The sequence below is a fragment of the Terrapene carolina genome, unplaced genomic scaffold, assembly GCF_002925995.2.
Source record: "Terrapene carolina triunguis isolate 2854851 unplaced genomic scaffold, T_m_triunguis-2.0 Scaffold210, whole genome shotgun sequence".
In the NCBI taxonomy this organism is placed as follows: Eukaryota; Metazoa; Chordata; order Testudines; family Emydidae; genus Terrapene; species Terrapene triunguis.
The window spans coordinates 14,697,955-14,716,130 of record NW_020664561.1 but is presented as its reverse complement, the minus strand read 5'-3'; the positions used below and the strand labels follow the sequence as shown (position 1 = coordinate 14,716,130).

The 18,176-nt window shown below is 48.6% G+C and overlaps 1 protein-coding gene across 1 annotated transcript in view; it reads right to left on the bottom strand.

Annotated features, from left to right (window-relative positions):
- LOC112113461 (laminin subunit gamma-2) overlaps window positions 1-7,057 on the bottom strand; it is a 37,688-nt gene extending 30,631 nt beyond the window's left edge. The window contains exon 1 of the mRNA XM_024209751.2: window positions 6,955-7,057. Within this exon, the coding sequence (XP_024065519.2) occupies window positions 6,955-7,057 (103 nt within the window). The remainder of the gene's footprint in view (window positions 1-6,954) is intronic.
- Between the last annotated feature and the right edge of the window lie 11,119 nt (window positions 7,058-18,176).

Sequence of the window (18,176 nt, the reverse complement as noted above, 5' to 3'; positions counted from 1 at the left end):
GCCAGTTCTGTGTTGTATTATTAAGAGGGACCCTGGATATTGAACCCAGCCCTTGTTGTTGCCGACTCCACCTGGCAGAAGGGTTACAACTGAAGAGAATTACATTATTCTCTTCAAGGCACCAGAATTGCTTTCACGTACATGGCACACCCAGGCATGTCTAGACACAGCTCACTTTTCAGTACCACAATTTTTTAAAAAGAGAAACTCAGCTGTAGGGCCAAAGTCCCCTTTAGGAGGCAGTTGAAAGGACAGGGCCTGTGGGTTCCTTAGCAACTACAGATGACATTTGGTCAGTGGGAGGACAAAGATGTTGTCAAAAGAACAGACGGGCTGAGAACAGAGAGACAGGAAGAGAGGAGCAATTTAGCAAAAGTTTAGAACATGGGGAAGATGTGGAGAATTGGATGCAGACTGCTCTAGGTCACTAGCTCAAAATCATCCCCATCTGCAAACTGTTTGGAAATTGTAACGTCTCAGCTTCTAGCATCCAAGTGTCTATATTAGAAAAATCCTGCTAATCACTGGCCACCTTGTATCAGAGAGGCCAAGGACTGAATGGGCCATTGGGGTGAGCTGCCCTTGTAGAGATTGTCCCTGCTAGGGAAGTCTGACCTGCTGCACCTCATCTAGACCAAGAAGCTGGGTTTCCCAGGCTGTTAATCCAGCATCTTCTACCAGCGCTAACCTCACTTTACAAATGGAGACAAAATGCAGAAGGGCAAAGGAAAAGGGAGACACTGGAAAGAGGGAAACCAGGGAAAGTTTCCTAAGACAAACAAGAGAGAGGGAGACAGAGAGAAGCTTGAGAACAGAACAAAGAAGAAATCTCTTGCTTAGGAAAGGAGAGACACTGATCGGGGGAATTCCAGAGCAAGCAGCAATCTGGTGCATAGAGTGAGGATGGGTAACACATGGTTGCCATTTTCCACTTCCATTGAGTGCTAACATCTGCCTCGAGACACAGAGCCATCCACGCTGCAGAAGGGGATAGCCTCTGCCCTCCATCCCTGGGCTGCTGAGTGCTGCTGGCAGTGCTCACTCCCCATCGCCACCTGGTGGTTGTGCTCCCCAGCCCCAGGATGGGCAGCATGCCAGGGAAAGGCTCCTAGGAACCTGCTTGCCCTCCAGCACAGCTGCAGGGAGCAGACCTAACTCTCCCCTGGTATTTTAGCACTCAGATTTTTACTTAGGAATTAGACCCATTGTCCTCTTCCTTTAAAAATGTTGTTCACATTTGTGACCCACCGTGCTGGGCTAGCCTTTTACTCCCACCACCTAGACATACAGTGCCCAGTGCCCCCTCCCAAACACACACAGACATCCTCGCCCATGCACCATTAACGTGCATGGCAGACAAACACATTCACATACATCAGCCAGGGCTGCTAACATAATGAATACGCCATCCAAGTTTGGTCCACTCCAGTAACATAATTCTCTACTTGCAATCCTGCCACTGGGAGACTAGTCTGTTCCAGAGCCACAGAAGTGGTTCCTTGAGCCAGATTTTTCTCAAAAGGTTTCCATTCTCATTTGACTCCCTTGTGTGGTTCACTGTGGCCGGCTTAATGCTGTCTGATCACGTGGGCACAGCATCCAAGAAGCTTTTGCATATCCCAGAAGTTTGGCCAGATTGTTAAACTGGTGTCAGCACATCCTATGGGGATAAGAGCAGGGCACATTTTCACATCTTGCCTTCGCATGGAGTATGCTGGGGGCGACATCTATAGCCTTGGCCCAGGGCAATAGATTGGGCTAATGCATTATTAACTGAAGTGGTGTCCCATACTGGACTGAGTGTTCGTTCCTACTGCTGGGCTTTCCCCAGGAGCCTCTGCCCAGGACAGCTAAAGCAGATTAAGTTTAAAAAAAACCCTAAACTGTCTGAGTCAATAATGCGATGCTGTGTTTGAGGGCTGAGGGAAGAAGGGGATTTACAGTGGAAAAGCTCTTTCCTATCTGGTGCTGAGAGGCCCTACCTTGGGAAAACTGAATTCTCCAGCTGTTCGGAAAAGGTGAGGCCTGCAGATAGAACAGCTGGGGTTCTTTAATGCTGTGCCAAGATGGGGGGGTCCAGAGTACGTGCCCAGCAAAACCTCATTCTCAAAGCATCCCTGACACCATACAGAGGGAGAAACTCTCGCCTGCTGTTCTGATCATGACTCCAGCTTCTGGAGGGCGGGAGCAGAAGACGGGCAAGCCCTGGGCTCCCTACCATTGTTGTATTCTTAAATTCATGTATAAAGAAGGGTGTAGCTATATGCTATATAGGAATGCTATAGTGGCACAGTGAAGTTCTTCCACTGCTGTAGTAAACCCACCTCTCCAAGAGGCGGTGGCTAGGGTCTCAGAAGAATTCTGCTGTTGACCTTGCAGCGTCTACGCTGGGGCTTAGGTCGGCTCGATTACAACACACGGGGTGTGGAATTTTTCACAGCCCTGAGCGATGTAGTTGAACAGACTTAACTTTGTAGTGCAGACCAGCCCTTAGAGGAAAATAGGGTTGGTCCTGAGTCTGTGCAACTCACATTTCAGCTGTAGTGAAGAATGAGGCTGGCAACGTTACAGACCAAATCAGCATGCAAAGAGTCTCTTCAGCACCTGGGAACCAACACATTTAAATGTAATAAATCTTCCATGACAACCATAACCTCTCCCCTTTCCGTGTAAGGTCCCATGGAGATGGCTGAATCCACAGGCAATCTTCTTTTCCTATTTGTTTCTTCTAGGAGATGAATAAAACCAGCAGACGGTCAGTTCAATGCAGCTAGAATTCACCGCTGGACTGCCATCTCCACAACAGACTCTTCACTGGATTGTGCCTGCTCTAGGCGAATGACACCGAAGTCCACAAAGTTTTGTGCCATTAGACATGCGCACGGGTCACTGAAAGTCTGCCAAAGCCTGGAATTCCTCCTCATCACCACAGAGCTGACAGGGAGCCCAAACTGGGTCCCGAAATAGGGAAAGAAGTTCCTTTCTCCCCTGAAGTCTTAGCCGTGTTGATCACTCGTCAAGCATGGGAGAGCAGAAAATCTTGCTTGCCTCCATGAACTGATCACATCTTGCATCAATCATCAGCAGCAGCATCACCAGTCTGCCTCTGCCCACAAGAAGTCAGAGTCGTGGCTTGGCAATACTATTTATTTCATTGTAATGAGCTAAACCATAACTCATGTCACTGCCCTGCACTCAGCTGTAGGCACTGTGGCATTGCTATGCTGAGAGAGACTGGGGGCTGCTTGAAACACAAACCGCTTTGAGATTGGGTGTGAACGCACCCTTCAATTAGCATAACTGTCAGGACGAGTTAAGGGGAAGCCCCTCCCTCGCCCAAGAGAAAAGAGGATTGTGAACCCACCCAGGAGTTCTGGACTGAGGGTATGGTCTGCACTGCAATTAGACACCTGCTGCTGGCCCCTGCCAGCTGACTTGGGCTAAGGGGCTGTTTAATTGTGATGTAGATGTTTGGGCTCAGGCTGCAGCATGAGCGCTGGGACTCTCCCACCTCACAGGGTCCTAGAGCCGAGGCTCCAATCCAAGCCCAAACGTCTACACCTCAGTTAAACAGCCCCTTACCTGAGCCCCATGAGCCCAAGTCAGCTGGCACTGGCCAGTCGCAGGTGTCTAATTGCAGTGTAGACAGACCCTGAGAAGACAGGGGGCTTTGGGGGAGGGGGCCATGTGCACGTGTGTGTAAAAAAGACAAGCTGGAGACAGAGAGGCTCAGAGGAGGAAGAAAGCCAAGCAGGAGCCCATGAGCACAGCATGACTCAGGAGAAAGCGAGAGCGCTTTTGGGTCAGGTCCTGGCTAAAGCGGCTTGGGACTGTAAGCTAGGAAACTGCTCCTTTTGTCCCTAGTTCCTCCTGCGATCAGAGAAGCGGGGCTTTGTACCTTGCAAATGAACAAAACTGCACCAAAGAAAATCCCAGACTCCATCAATTTCTACTTCCAAACGGAACGTCCCCAGGGCCCCGAACTTTGACTAGCCGCTCGGGTCGAAAAGGGGCAACAGTATTCATGGAGTTCAGCAGGCTGCCTTGTTCCTCCAGGCCGTCAGTATTTCTCCCCTACGGGCTCTCCGGGGCTCTGCAATTCCCACATTGAATGTATTTTGCGTCAGTGCTTCCTGGGAGGAGCAGAGGAGGGGAGTGTGATGTTGCAGGATGATGCCTCTTCTGGCCTGACCCTGCTTTTCCTACGCACATCACTCTGTCTGGGGCTGGACAAACACAAAGACAGAGCTGAGGAGACATGGCAGAGATGTCCCTCTTGTCTAGTTTCCAAGTGGCACACAAAGCACTGTGCCGAGCCAGTGGAGCTTCCCAGGCCTCTGCCAGGAAAAGGCCTGAGTCTGAGATCTCTAGGCCAGCCTGAAGAGCTCATTACTGCAGTATGAGCCCTGGGAACCTGGCAGGGTCTGTACATCCCAGAGGAGAGTGCAGAGGAATCCCTGTCAGGCGGAAAGGCGCAGACCGGGGGTGGCTGTCTTTGCTGGTCAGTGAGCCCCAAATACCCACCCATTCGTTCCTACAGTTAAATGTCAGAGGAGGAAGCACTAGGGAGGCCAGCCCATGGCATGTGCCAACTGCACAGAGCTCTGTATTTCTCAGGGCCCCAGCCCAGCATGCCACCTCCTCCACCCCATCACAGCAAGATGAACCTGTGGGCTCAACCCTTGCCAGCTAGCACCCAAATCCAACCCATTCCTTCAGCCCCAGAAACACACACCGGTATCCAGCACTCACTCAGTCTCCCTTCCAGCTGCCAAAGCCTCTCTCGCCCCCGAATAATGAGAGCACCTACAATCCATGTGCCAAACTCTCCCCACTTGAAGGGGACAACAAACACTGCTGAGCCCCACACATCTGACTCCACCACGGTCCTGATACATCCAAGGATGTTTCTCCCACCAGAAACGCTTGAGAACCAGCCTTTAACAGACGCAAGGCACAGGTAAACCTAGATCTCCCTCTCTGGCACCAATACCTGCAGGGGTAGAGGCAAATGTGTATAAATCCACAGCCAACCGAAAAAGACACGCACGCCACAAGTGACACACAGCTCGCACCATCACATATAATGGCACATGGAAAAAATTGTTTCATGCTAGTGCACAGCCTTCCATGCCCAAATAATTATAAACAATGCCATGCTGACAACCACGCATGCACTCATTGAATGACACACTGCCTACATCAGGAAACTTTTAGTGTCACACACCTGCCTACATCACAACATACACATCTATTACAACGGGTTTTGCTGAGCAGTTTGAAAAACCAGCCTCTGATCTTCTGTAACTAAATGAGATTTCATATTTAGCTAATCTGATTTAAATAGTTCAGTTGTAAACAAAAGTGTATTAATTGCGAGGACATGGCTGGTTGGTGAGTGCAGGAGAGAGTACAAACAACATTAAAATTGAGCTATTTTTGATTAACTGATTCAGGAAGTTTGTAATAGATTAATCCTGCTCAATAAGAGCCTGTCAATAATTTGCCATTGGTTGTCACTCTATACCAAGTGCGAATAATAAGTTCAAAGTCCACATAAACTGAACGTCTGACTACACAGATTCATTTACTGCAGGAAAAGGGAAGAGAAACTATGATGATTTATTAAGAGATTTCATTTCAGATATAATTATATGTGTTTTAATAATCTGATTAGTGCTGCACCTTACATAAATCAGATCTGTTTTTGCAAAACAGGATTGTTTTCAATACTTCTTCCTTTACTTTTTCTATCATCTCTTGGTGTGTTTACATTAAAAATAATTGAAATTATAGACCCTACTTCCAAGCCACTAAAATTTAAAATGTATTAAACTCTAACAAAATACATTTAGGCAAATATGAAGTATACACAGCAGCACGCCTTTATCAACGTAGTCACAGATGCTGCCCTCAAACTTACAGTGTTAAGCAAATATCTATAAACAAACTTTGTGGCATGTCATTGCCTACAACACACATTCAAGTCAGTCACAAACACACCTATACAATGGTGTGACACTATCATGGGTTATGATACATAGTAGCAGCAATAGCCATAAGGTCAGACCAGCTTGCACGGTCTATGAAGACCCTACTACTGTCAATACACACTCTGTAACCATACATGCAATACAATGCAATGTAGCAAAACATACTATACAGGCAAGGTGTCACACCGTCATACAGCCGCACACATAAATAGTTGCACTGTCACAGTACCGGTCACAATCACCCATTCAAACATGTATAGATATATAACCAAACACCATCATACAGAGTATCTCACAACATATAAAAACACTAGTTGTGTGGTGTCACAACAGATAACTGTACATGTGTTCACCAGAAAGCTGCAAACACTGGGTGTGCAGACCTGGTCTAACACAAAACATTTTGAAAGGCAAATCTCCACAAGATCTGAATTCTGTAAGTGTTACTAAACCAAAAAAGGCTCTCTTCTTCCAGTTCATGCATTGGCTTAGCAACATACACTTTGGGCTACTAAAAGTGCTATATTAACACAATACAGCATAATGTAATTAGCATGTTCAGACCCAAATCTCTCTCAAATAGAGAGTCTTTAAAGAAAGTAGTTACACGCCAGTAAGTTATTTAAAGAGGGTCCCAGAATAATCTGGGCTACCAGTGGTCCTGATGAACCAATGCAGCATTCCTGTGATGTTTAAGTTCTGAGGAAATCCAGATAATAGTACAGTATCAAGTGTTTATTCCCAACCAAAACATTATCACTCCCATCCACAAGCGTCTCTGAGAAATCCCAGGAGAAGGGGAGTGAGATCTCACAGCTTGGTGTGGTCTCACCTAGGGGCTCTGTAGCAGTTAAGGTCATTTGAAGTACCCTTCACCCAGTGCAGAATTAAAAAAAAAAAAATTGTAAGTGGAATCAGTTTTCTAAACTGAAGCAGGAAGATCTAATCATGTAAGCCTCACCTTCTCTTCTGTTGGTACCGATGGCTGCAGGCAGGAAGAGAGAGACACAGAGGCAGCTCAGGGTTAGCAGCCAGTGCAAAGTCATTTCTGGGGATCCAGGCATGAATACACAATACACCAGAGCAGAGCAGTGAGCTTGCAGCTGGCTTTCCAGTGTGCTTCGCTTTCTCTTCTCAGGTGGTTTTATCAGCTCCTGTACCTGAGTCACTCCCGACACAGGAAGAAAGCATGTGCCTCAGTCAGACTTACTTGGTGAATAAGGAGAGCCCAGCCCATATGAAGCAGACACACCTAAACCTCAGATCTCCTTACCAGCTCTCTGGGCTGTCCTACACCAACCAAAACAGCAGCACAAAGCCAGACAGGAGGGAGGTCTGGAGGGATAGAAAGACCCATCAGCAGTGTGAGCTTCCTCCCAGTCAGTGCCAACGATTTAGTAATGAGTTTCTTCTCCTCAGCAGAAGCCCCTCAAAATTAAATAAAAACCGCTGCAGATGCTGTGAATCCTTCATTGTACCCAAGCCTGCCACTGAAATCAAGGGGGCCCAGTCTCAGTCACCCTCCCTTCCTTAGAGTGCTCTTTGCGAATTGATCACCATCACCTGTATTACAGTCGCGTCTAGAGGCCCCAGTCAAGATCAGGGTCCCATTGTGCGGACGCATTGTGAGAGACAGTCCCTGACCCGAAGAGCTTGCAATCGAAATAGACAAAACAAAGGGCATGGAGAGGTGAAGTGACTTGCCCCAGTTCACACAGCAGGTCAGAATCAGGATTAAAACCCAGGTCCAGTGCCCTATGCACTACATCATACGCCTTCTGATTACTGTCACAGGTCTCAGCTGGGTATAACTACACCTCGCCTGATGCCTTGGTGAACTGCCCATGAGCATTACCAGCTCAGGGAGAACTAGTTAAGGAGCACTACAAGCTCAGCCTTGAACCCAAGCTTTCTGATTAGAATAACCAGGTAGGCACTCAATGGGCCCTGAGCCCACGGTTTGAAATCCAGTCCAGCCAATGCTTCCCAACTTACTGCTGTTCTGCTAGCTTCAGAGCCAACCTCAAATCTCTAAATCAGGTCATTAATGTTTAGATCTCCTTCCGAATCTCTTAAACTGCCCAACAGCCTCCTAAGGATTAAATTCCTGGGGCTGACTTAATGCTGCTCGGTTCCTTGCCAGGAGATCAGGAGCAGCATTTTGGGGAGTCCGTGGAGTGCCACCAGCATGATGCCACTGCACGGTTGGGATTCCCCTTGGCCACGTTTACCTGCCTCTGCTTTTGAGTGATCTTTTATTAGAGATTTTTTCTCTTTTAATTTAACGCAGTAGAGCTTAGCCATGGCCTGTGACAAACAATAAACCCAACCCACCAAGCTGCTGATGGCATGTCTATTTCTGCCACCCAGAATTACCTTATCTGATGTGTTTTAAAAGGGGAGGCGTAAATATTCCCAATGTTGTAATTAACAGCGGGCTCTTGCCAAACCACCTTGTGGGTCGTTCGGTCATTTGGTGAAGTACATTTAATAAAGATTCCTTGTGTGCTGCGAAATACACAATTTCCTCCACTTCTTCCTCCACCAATCTACATAGCCAGCATTACACCATCCACCCACCAAGACAGAACTGATCACCGCAGTGTGTTTTCTGTTGCCCAGCATATCTTTAAACACCCCCATCAATGGGACTACCACCACTTCCCCGAGAGAACAATGCAGCTCATTGTCAGGAAGATTTTCCTGACAATCAACATTTTTCCTTATTTGATTTTGTCGCATTACTCCTCTTTGTCCCCTTTCACACCACTCTAACCAATTCATCTCCTTGGGGTTTACCTCCTTCACACACTAGCTGGATATCTCCCCTCCCTCTTACTCATCCTTCATACATATTTACTTAATCTTTACTCATCAGTCATTCCCCACCAGGACTAAGTCATGATGTCTGGGATCCTAGCATTTAACGTGCCCCAGACACTAAGCAAAAGATGTCTAGAAAATAAGGTTTTAAAAGGTAAGCCAGTTCATTTGGACCCGGAAGAAAAGAGCGCATCCAGCCCCCCACAAAAATGAAATTACATATGACATTCTGTTTATACAGCCCCTTAGGTATAACAGCACAATTTGGAGATGGTCTTAATAAACAACAAGGGGAAGATCCCGACCTCCACTGTGTTACTAGTTGGGGAACTTTAAAATGAAAATGATCTCTGATATCAGCCATAGAGGTGCTCTCTCTCTCTCTTCCCCCGCCCCTTACTCTCTGGGTCTGATACTCACTTAAAGGGATTCATTCTTCAATCCATTGTCAAAAAGAAATGTAAAAGCAACAGAGCAGTCTCTGTGCTTTGCGGGAGAAGTTCTCACCAATTGATCAGAGCGGTTGTAAAGAGTGACCTAATGATTTTACAGTTCTGTATTAAATGGTGTAAAAGAGTTTCTCTCCAGTGCAAGAATCCTAGGGGGTTTTCCATCGTTGGATTAAAAACAGGCTGCCACCTAGGAGGAATATTCTCAAAGGTTATAGACTCTAGGTTAATATATCTGCAAAGATGGCTCTGTACATTTTAAAAAGTAAATTTCAGGCTAATTAAATGAGCATAACTGACTGTCCCAGAGACTGCAGTGCAGAATAGGTACAGTGCAGATAGCAGCAGTACAACATCCCCCATACTCCTCCCATCAGATGGGCCTTGATCCTGTTCTATGTGAAAAATTTCTTTAAGTAAGCGGGTAACTCTGACTCTATGCCAATAACTAAATGTGCCTCTTTATGCGAATGTTGCCAGCAAAGCTACCAACCACAATACCTTTCTAGAAGGGTGGGGCAATGTGGGCACTAGGGCCTGGACTGAGACCACCTGTTTATTTCCTATTTGGCTACTGACGAGCAGCTGATTTAGCTTTCAGGATATACTGACCTGGCAAGATTTAGACCGATGACAAGGTAAAAAGGGTCAATATCCAGTGAAACAGTGTCATAAAGCTGTTTTTGATCATTGCAAATTGGATCCTTCAATTCAGATGTGTCGTCTCTGGCAGCCCCACTAAAAAAAAAAAAAAAAAGAGAGTTAATTCCATCGAGTTAAACGAAGAGCATAAACACTTACAGTTAGACTAAAACCTGAGTGCACAAGTTGGGATGAGGATGTGCCCCTGGACCATCAGCAACTGTCATTTTCTGGCTCTATTTGCCTCACTGCATAGAGATTTGCCAACCATAAGTTTCCATTCTACTTCTGTGCAGGAACTAGGAAGTAAACCAGTGTCAATAGTTTTAAAACAGATGCTCAGCACAACGAGGTAACAAATAAATTCTGGAAAGAAGATGGTTTACATACGTGAGGCAGTATGAGCTGGTGGATACAGCACTGGCCTAGGACTCAAGAGAAAAGGGTTCTACTCCCAGTTCTGACACTGGTTTGCTGAGTGACTTCAGGCAAGCCATTTTCCCTCCTCGTGCCTCAGTTTTCCTATCTGTAAACTGGGGGTAGTGGTACTGACCTCCTTACAATGACACCTACGGATAAAAAGTATTGAGAGAGCTAGGTATTGTTGTTGCCTAGTGAGATTTCAAGGGGTTGTTAAGAACAGTGAGAACAGCTTTTCCTTATATATCCTGAAAAATCTCTCTGCTGTGTCCTTTAAAAGATTATTTTTCTGACACCACATATCACACTGTGGAGGCTGTTAAAGGTCAGGAAAAGTTCTGCCCTTATAGGAGCATCCTGTTACGTACACTAGTGGATTCCCATATGTGCCCTTATGGTTTTTAGAAAGGGATACTTGAGGTAGAATATGGACACTGAAGTGGCTCATTTAACATCTGAAGGTTTAAAGGTGGGTCCCTAGAACCAAAGTCACACAAAATTGGAGGAGATTTTTAGCAGTGAGGATAGTTAAGTTAACCGTTGGAACAAACTACTAAGGGAAGTGGTGGCTTCTCCCTCTCTTCAAATCAAAACGGACTCTCTAGAAGAGATGCTTTAGTCTAACACAAGCTCAGTTAGAGGAGAACTCTAAAGGGCAACAGGAAAAGGAGCATACAGGGGAGGGGTGAGCGGGGAGCTAGGGTGAGCACTCCAGAGTCATAGGGCTGTCAACTTTCTAATTGCAGAAAACCAAACACCTGTGCCCCGCCCCCTGCCCCGCCCCTTCCCCCAAAGGCCCAGCCTGGCCCCTTCTCCAAGGCCTCGCACTCACTCCATTCCCCCCCCCGTCGCTTGCTCTCCCCCACCCTCACTCACTCGCTCATTTTCACCAGGCTGGGGCAGGGGGTTGGGGTGTGGGATGGGGTGAGGGCTCCAGATAGGGGTGCAGGCTTGGGGGTGGGGCTAGGGATGAGGGGTTCATCGTGTGGGAAGGGGCTCCAGGCTGGGGCAGGGGGTTGGGGTGCAGGAGGCATGACAGCTCTGGCTAAGGGTGTAGGCTGTGGTGTGGGGCTGGGGCTGAGAGGCTTGAGTGTAGGAGGGGGCTCCAGGCTGGGGCTGAGTTGGAGTGTGGGAGGGGGCACAGGCTCCAGGAGGGAGTTTGGGTGCAGGGGGGGCTCAGGGCTGGGGTGGGAGGTTAGGGTATGGAAGGGGGTTCATGGTGCGGGCTCTGAGTGGCGCTTACCTCGGGCAGCTCCCAGGAAGTGGCTGGTGTGTTCCTCCTGCTCCTAGGCAGAGGGGTCAGGGGGCTCTGCACGCTGCCCTAGCCCACAGGTACCACCCCCGCAGCTTCCATTGGCCTCAGATCCCAGCCAATGGGAGCTGTGGAGCCACCATTTGGAGCAGGGGCAGCATGCAGAGCCCCCCAGCCAGCCCTCTGTCCAGGAGCCGGAGGGACATGCCTGCTGCTTCCCGGGAGCTGGGCATGGAGCCTGCCTGCACCGCCAACCGGACTTTTAATGGCCCAATCAGAGGTGCTAACCAAGCCATCAGGGACCCTTTTTGACCAGGTGTTCCGGTCGAAAACCGGACACCTGGCAACCCTATCCAGGAAAGCCACCTGAATGGGGAGCCTGTAAGAGGTGCTCCTAGAGAGGGGAGCCGCCTAGACAGAGGGCTGCAGTCAGCAGGCATCCAGGAGGGCCAGGTCTCTGCCAGGGGTCTCGCATACACTGGCTGGAAGCCTGGCTGGCAAAGATCACCTGCTGTCCTGGGAAAAGAGTTGCAATGCATGGACCTCCCTGAAACCCCAATTCCAGAGAAGGGTCTTACTCTGGTTGGGACAAGAGGCCTCACACCATGGGCAGAGCCTGGAACAAAGAGGACCCCCGGGAAAGAGTCTGGGTAGAGGTGAGCACTGGACTCAGGTGTAGAGTGGCCACTGACACATCCCCAGAAAACACAACATCTCTACAGACAGCCCCCCAACCTGAAGCAAATACTCACCAGCAACTACACACCACACCACAAAAACACCAACCCAGGAACTAAACCCTGCTACAAACCCCGGTGCCAGCTCTGTCCACATATCTATTCAAGGGACACCATCATAGGACCTAATCACATCAGCCACACCATCCGGGGCTCGTTCACCTGCACATCTACCAATGTGATATATGCCATCATGTGCCAGCAATGCCCCTCTGCCATGTACATTGGCCAAACCGGACAGTCTCTACGGAAAAGAATAAATGGACACAAATCTGACATCAGGAATCACAACATTCAAAAACCAGTAGGAGAACACTTCAATCTCTCTGGTCACTCAATAACAGACCTAAAAGTGGCAATTCTTCAACAAAAAACCTTCAAAAACAGACTCCAATGTGAAGCTGCAGAACTGGAATTAATTTGCAAACTGGATACCATCAGATTACGCCTGAATAAAGACTGGGAGTGGTTGGGTCATTACAAAACCTAAACTTAATTTCCCCAATACTAATTTCTCCCTACTGTTACTCACACCTTCTTGTCAACTGTCTGTAATGGGCCACTCTCTTACCACTTCAAAAGTTATTTTTCCTCACTTGGTATCCTGCTGTTAATTGATTTATCTCGTTAGACTGACCCCACACTTGGTAAAGCAACCCCCATCCTTTCATGTATTTATATCTGCTCCTGTATTTTTCACTTCATGCATCTGATGAAGTGGGTTCTAGCCCACAAAAGCTCATGTCCAAATAAATTTGTTAGTCTCTAAGGTGCCACAAGGACTCCTTGTTGTTTTTCCTGATGCAGATTAACACGGCTACCACTCTGAAACATCCCCTCAGTTGTCCCTGGCAGCATGACCTAATACGCACCATGTGCGCTGGCTAGGGCACACTGCACAGACAATGCCATTTTGCCAAGCATGCTGCCCTGTCCCCACCAGCATGACCTTGCGTGCATTGTGGGGGACAGGTGGCCTCAGAATGATCTAGTCACACAGCTGAGATGTTGGGGTGAAAGTTTCATTTACGTTCTGCATTGGCTTTTCTGTTAATAAATGAGATTTAAGCTCCTAATCAGCTAGGCCCAGATTTTTAAAGGTATTTAGGTGTTGTGCCCAGCGTTGCAATGCCTAAGTCACTAAAGAAAGGGGATTTTAGGCAGCAGGTGTGTTTCTGCCCTCATCTCTGTGAGATATCTGTGACCCAGGGACCCTTCAGTGCCAACTGGCATAGGGCACAGGGGATACACATAGTTTTACAAGGTCCCGTGGGTTGGGTAATTCACCCATGGGGGGCATGTGAGGTCTCTACTGAGATCCAATAGCTTGCTGGTGGCCATAATCATTGCAAAATGCATATAAGGATATTATTTATGAAGTTATGTACCTATAATGAAAATTATGTTCCTAAAGTAAGACAGGGTCTCCATGAGGTTACATGTGTCAGACAGGTTTGTGTCAGGCAGTGGGTAAGCAACCCTTATTTCTCTGTCTGGTCATAGTGTATTGTCCACTTCACAACAGCAGCCTATTTGCATACTGAGCCTGACACTAATTAAAAGCTTGTCAAAATCTACAGGGGAGAGAACCTAAGGAACAAAACAATCAGCAGGGGGTCATCCTGCTTGTGCCTAATACCAAAGGATTAGTCTGGTACATCAGGTAATGCAAAGCAACACACAGCATCTTCCACCCAGGGGGCAAGCTTACTGTGTGAAGGGGCTTAGGAACAGAAGATCATGGCCAAGCCTGGCTGCAGAACATTGGAAGGACTCTGGGTGCGCATTGGTCGAAGACATGAAAGTATCTAGATAAGTCAGATAAAAAAGAACTGGATAAATTCATGGTGGTTAAGTCCATTAATGGCTATTAGCCAGGACAGGTAAGGAATGGTGTCCCTAGCCTGTCTGTCTGAGGGTGGAGATGGATGGCAGGAGAGAGATCACTTGATCATTGCCTGTTAGGTTCACTCCCTCTGGGGCACCTGGCATTGGCCACTGTCGGTAGACAGGATACTGGGCTAGATGGACCTTTGGTCTGACCCGGTACGGCCTTTCTTATGTTCAGTCTAGGTTCTAGAATGCATGTAAATTTTATTTTATATGCAACCATCTGTTTCCAGTACTTCTGCTTGCTATCACTAGACTTTGCTAAATAAACAAACATACATAAGTGTTGTGCGTTAAGCAGAGCAGTGATTTAAGTGTAACTGGTAAGCTGGGGCATACTGTTCCTTTGGGCACAGCAAGTCTGCGAATACTGCAGGTGGCCAGTGGAGCAGGGGCTGGACTTTTCTGGGAGGGGCTCAGGGGCTGGAGCATGCCTAGTGTTAAGTGTAAAGTGACAGTGGGCCTGCAAAGGGGGTGCTTGTGTTGCCTGGGGCAGGTCAGAGTTGGGGAGCTGACCCCCAGCAGGCAAAGACAAGGCTTCCTCACAGTAGCACAGTAGGGGTAGGTGATAGCAGGGTGCCTCCCAACCCTGGGTATTCCCAGGATGCATCACAATATCTTCATCCCCATTTTACAGATGGGGAAATTGGGTTGGAGAGGTTAAGTGTCTTGCCCACAGCCACAGAAAGCAAGTCAGTGGCAGAGCTGTGGTTAAAATGCAGAAGTTCCTGGGCTCCCAAGCCTGTGCTTAGTCCACTAGGCCAGGCTGCCTCACGGCTTTCATGGGACAAAACAGTCCCCAGAATAAAATCTGGAACCTTGCCAAAATGGGATTCTGCCAGGAACATTTGCAAGGTACCAGGCAGATTCCTGGCATTTCCTGTTTTGTTCCTGAACCCATTAGTGCTGGTTAATTTCAGTGACGGCAAAGTCCAGGCTGCCCTGCCCTCATTCTTAATGGAAAGCAACGATCCAGTGAGCAAGACCCAGCCTGTCACCAGCTTTAAAAATGCCCTGAGAGTTACAGGACAGGGAGGCGGCCAGGTTGTGGTAAAAGCAGGTCTCAGAGGAATGTTCTCCAGAATTAGCAAGACCATGACTGCCTCCCTACTCAGATTAACAGCCCCAGGGACACCTTTCTTCCAGCTGAGGTTCAAGTCGAATTCCACCCCCTCTGGGCTGTGGCAGATCACTCAGGAACCGTGCCCTTCCATGCAGCTCCAGTGAGCAAGCCAGGCAGGCCTGCCTGGCTAGACTGCAGCTGAGGTGTCAGCAGCGCAAGGAAGTACAGTCATGTCTGGCCTTGCCTAGCCTACGCCCTGCCTGTCTGTCACAAAACACACACACAGGTGAGATAAGGAAGGAATCTATTTCCTTTCTTCTGCATTTACTGCATTCTTCTCTCTGCTTCACAATCCTGTAGCAACTCTGCTGCCAGCTGTCTGCAGGCCACCAAGCAAGTTCTCATAAACCATTCCGGACATTTCCCTGTAACTCCCAGAGCCACTGTCTATCAGCTTAGGCTTAGGGAATCTTATCTGGAACATGTTACTGATTGAACATACCCAGCTTACGCCTGCCACAGCTGTTCCTCAGAATTCATGCACGTGTCCCACCTGGGCATTGTATAGCTGTGGCCAATCAGCCCCCAGCCCAATCCTGGCCTGCGCTACGAAGCTGCTCAAGGCCCCCGCCACCGCCCTGCCTCCTCCAGGCAGGGCACATTCACCATCCGTAGCCACAAGAGGGCGGCCCCTAAGGACCCCACCCAGAAAGTAATCCTCACTCCAGCCAGTGGGTAAAGGAGCAGAGCCAGGCCTCCCAGCATCCCTTTCCGTCCCCATAAGACTTCCACTGAAGAAACACCCCAGGGCACTGGGTCCTAATGGTCCCCCTGCACTCTCGCAGTAGCAGCCCTTCAGAGTCCAGAGCTCCCTCAGAAAGCCCTCTCCCCTCCCAGACATCTTTGCCTGAGTCAATCAGCGGTTTTTACCTCAGCTGCAAGGACCCCAAACACCATCTACTTTGGCCATTGCCATTAACTTATTGCCATTTGGTTCACTGCTGCCAATTCAACACAGCCAGGCCACCTGTCCTAGTCCCCGTGTTCCTCCCCTCTGCTCTCCCTCAGCCCCTCCATTCTCCTGGGCGGAAAGGGGCACTCCTGCCCCTTTCTCATTGAACTCCTCAGTCATACACACACGAAATGGAGACAGAGACTGTACTAACACCACCACGCAACAGTACCCGCAGCAAAAAGCGAAGCAGAACCACCAAGCACTCTGATAAAGCAACCCCAGCGCAACCCCATGATCTTACTGCTGGATCCCTCGTTCTCCTCCTCCTTTCTCCCTGCCCCGGCCCCCGTTAGCCCAGATCCTTGCACTGCAGCCACTTGGCACCACGCTGCTGGAGCTGCAGGAAGGTCACCTCATTGTAGTGGGATCCTCCTACACCACTCCCACGCCATGCTGCCAACATAGGTAGTGTGGCTACCCCGTGCTGATCGCTAGCAGCTGTGTTGCCACCTCGGGGCTGTTGGCAGTGGTGTACCACAGCAGCCTTTAGTTACAATGGGAGACCAGCCCACTGCACAATCAGCTGGGGGATTGGAAAGCACAAAGGTGACCTTTCCAGCCCTCTTTACTGTGCTGCATGTGCCTTCACTATTGCTGATGATCCTCCTCAGGGAAGTCACAGGTGTTATTTGCCTGTGAAGTGCTATGAATACTTAGGAAGATGCACAAATAATTAATACCAGCCAGCGTCACTTATCAAATCCATCTCCGTACTGTTCAGAGAATCAGAGGTTACAACTCCCTCAATCACCTAATGCCCCGGCCAGTGCTGGTTGTCTCCCACAATGTTCTCACAGCAGTGCCTGGCAAGGATAGCAAAGGCACTAGCAGTGTCAGCTGAAGACAACCACAGCATGAGCCTCTAGCAGCCACAGCTGTGAAAGAAACCACAGTGTGAGCTCTGTCTCAGCCATGCCCTCGCCCCTTCCCACCAATCCAAACTCCCTGAGCATGGTTATAGGGCTCCTAGGAAGGGCTGTGTGAAGGACACGCATGGTCCACAGGCTTCAGCAGGCAAACCTGCCTGGTTCCAGCAGGCAAAAAGTTAAACAAAGAGGAACCAGAAAAAATTCGGAGGCGAGAGATTGTGACTTGCCAGTTAGCGCAGGGAGCAAACAAACAGCATTTCCCTGGAGTCAGCAGCATCAGCCGCACTCCACTTCCCACAAGACACAGCTCATGCAATGCTGACCAGAATCACAGAAATACAAGCAACGCTAAGTCTCTCTCTGCCTTTACCAGCCCTGGAGGAGTTGCTGGAATTCCTTGTCTGCACTTAGATCTCAGTTCAGTGCCTTCCCGTCCTGGGGATCTGTTTCCTGCATTAAGTCCTTTATGGATGGGTTGGAGCTTCTCACTACCCACAGATTCCATTTCAGTATAACAGGCAGCTGCTTCCTTCATGGGCGTACTTACTTGCAGTTTATCTTATGCACTATGTCAAGTGCCTCCCAAAGAAATCCCAAACTTGAGCTGGAAGGAACAGCCTCCAGCCTCCTTCATGCTTAGTTTTCCTCCCAGCACTCCACCTATGGACCACTCCAGTCCTGACCAGGAGATGATACCCACCTGTAGCAGTGAGATACTGCACTAGCAAGGGCTTTGGGCAGGGACTGCCAATAGAAAGAGACTGGCTGTTTGATTTTACAAGAGGAAACATCCCCACAAGACAGAGAACATTGTGCAATTACCTCCTTCAGGTTGTGATATTGGTCTTGGAACCATCACATACTCAAGCTCATTGACACCGTGATGCAGACAGTTTAAACCCAGGTAGAACAATCTGGCGACCGGAAGGCAGCGACTGGTAACAAGGCTGGGATGCACTTGAGGGAACTGTGGAGAATCCTCACGATTATTCCAGTCCAGGCACATCCTGATGCAGTCAGTCA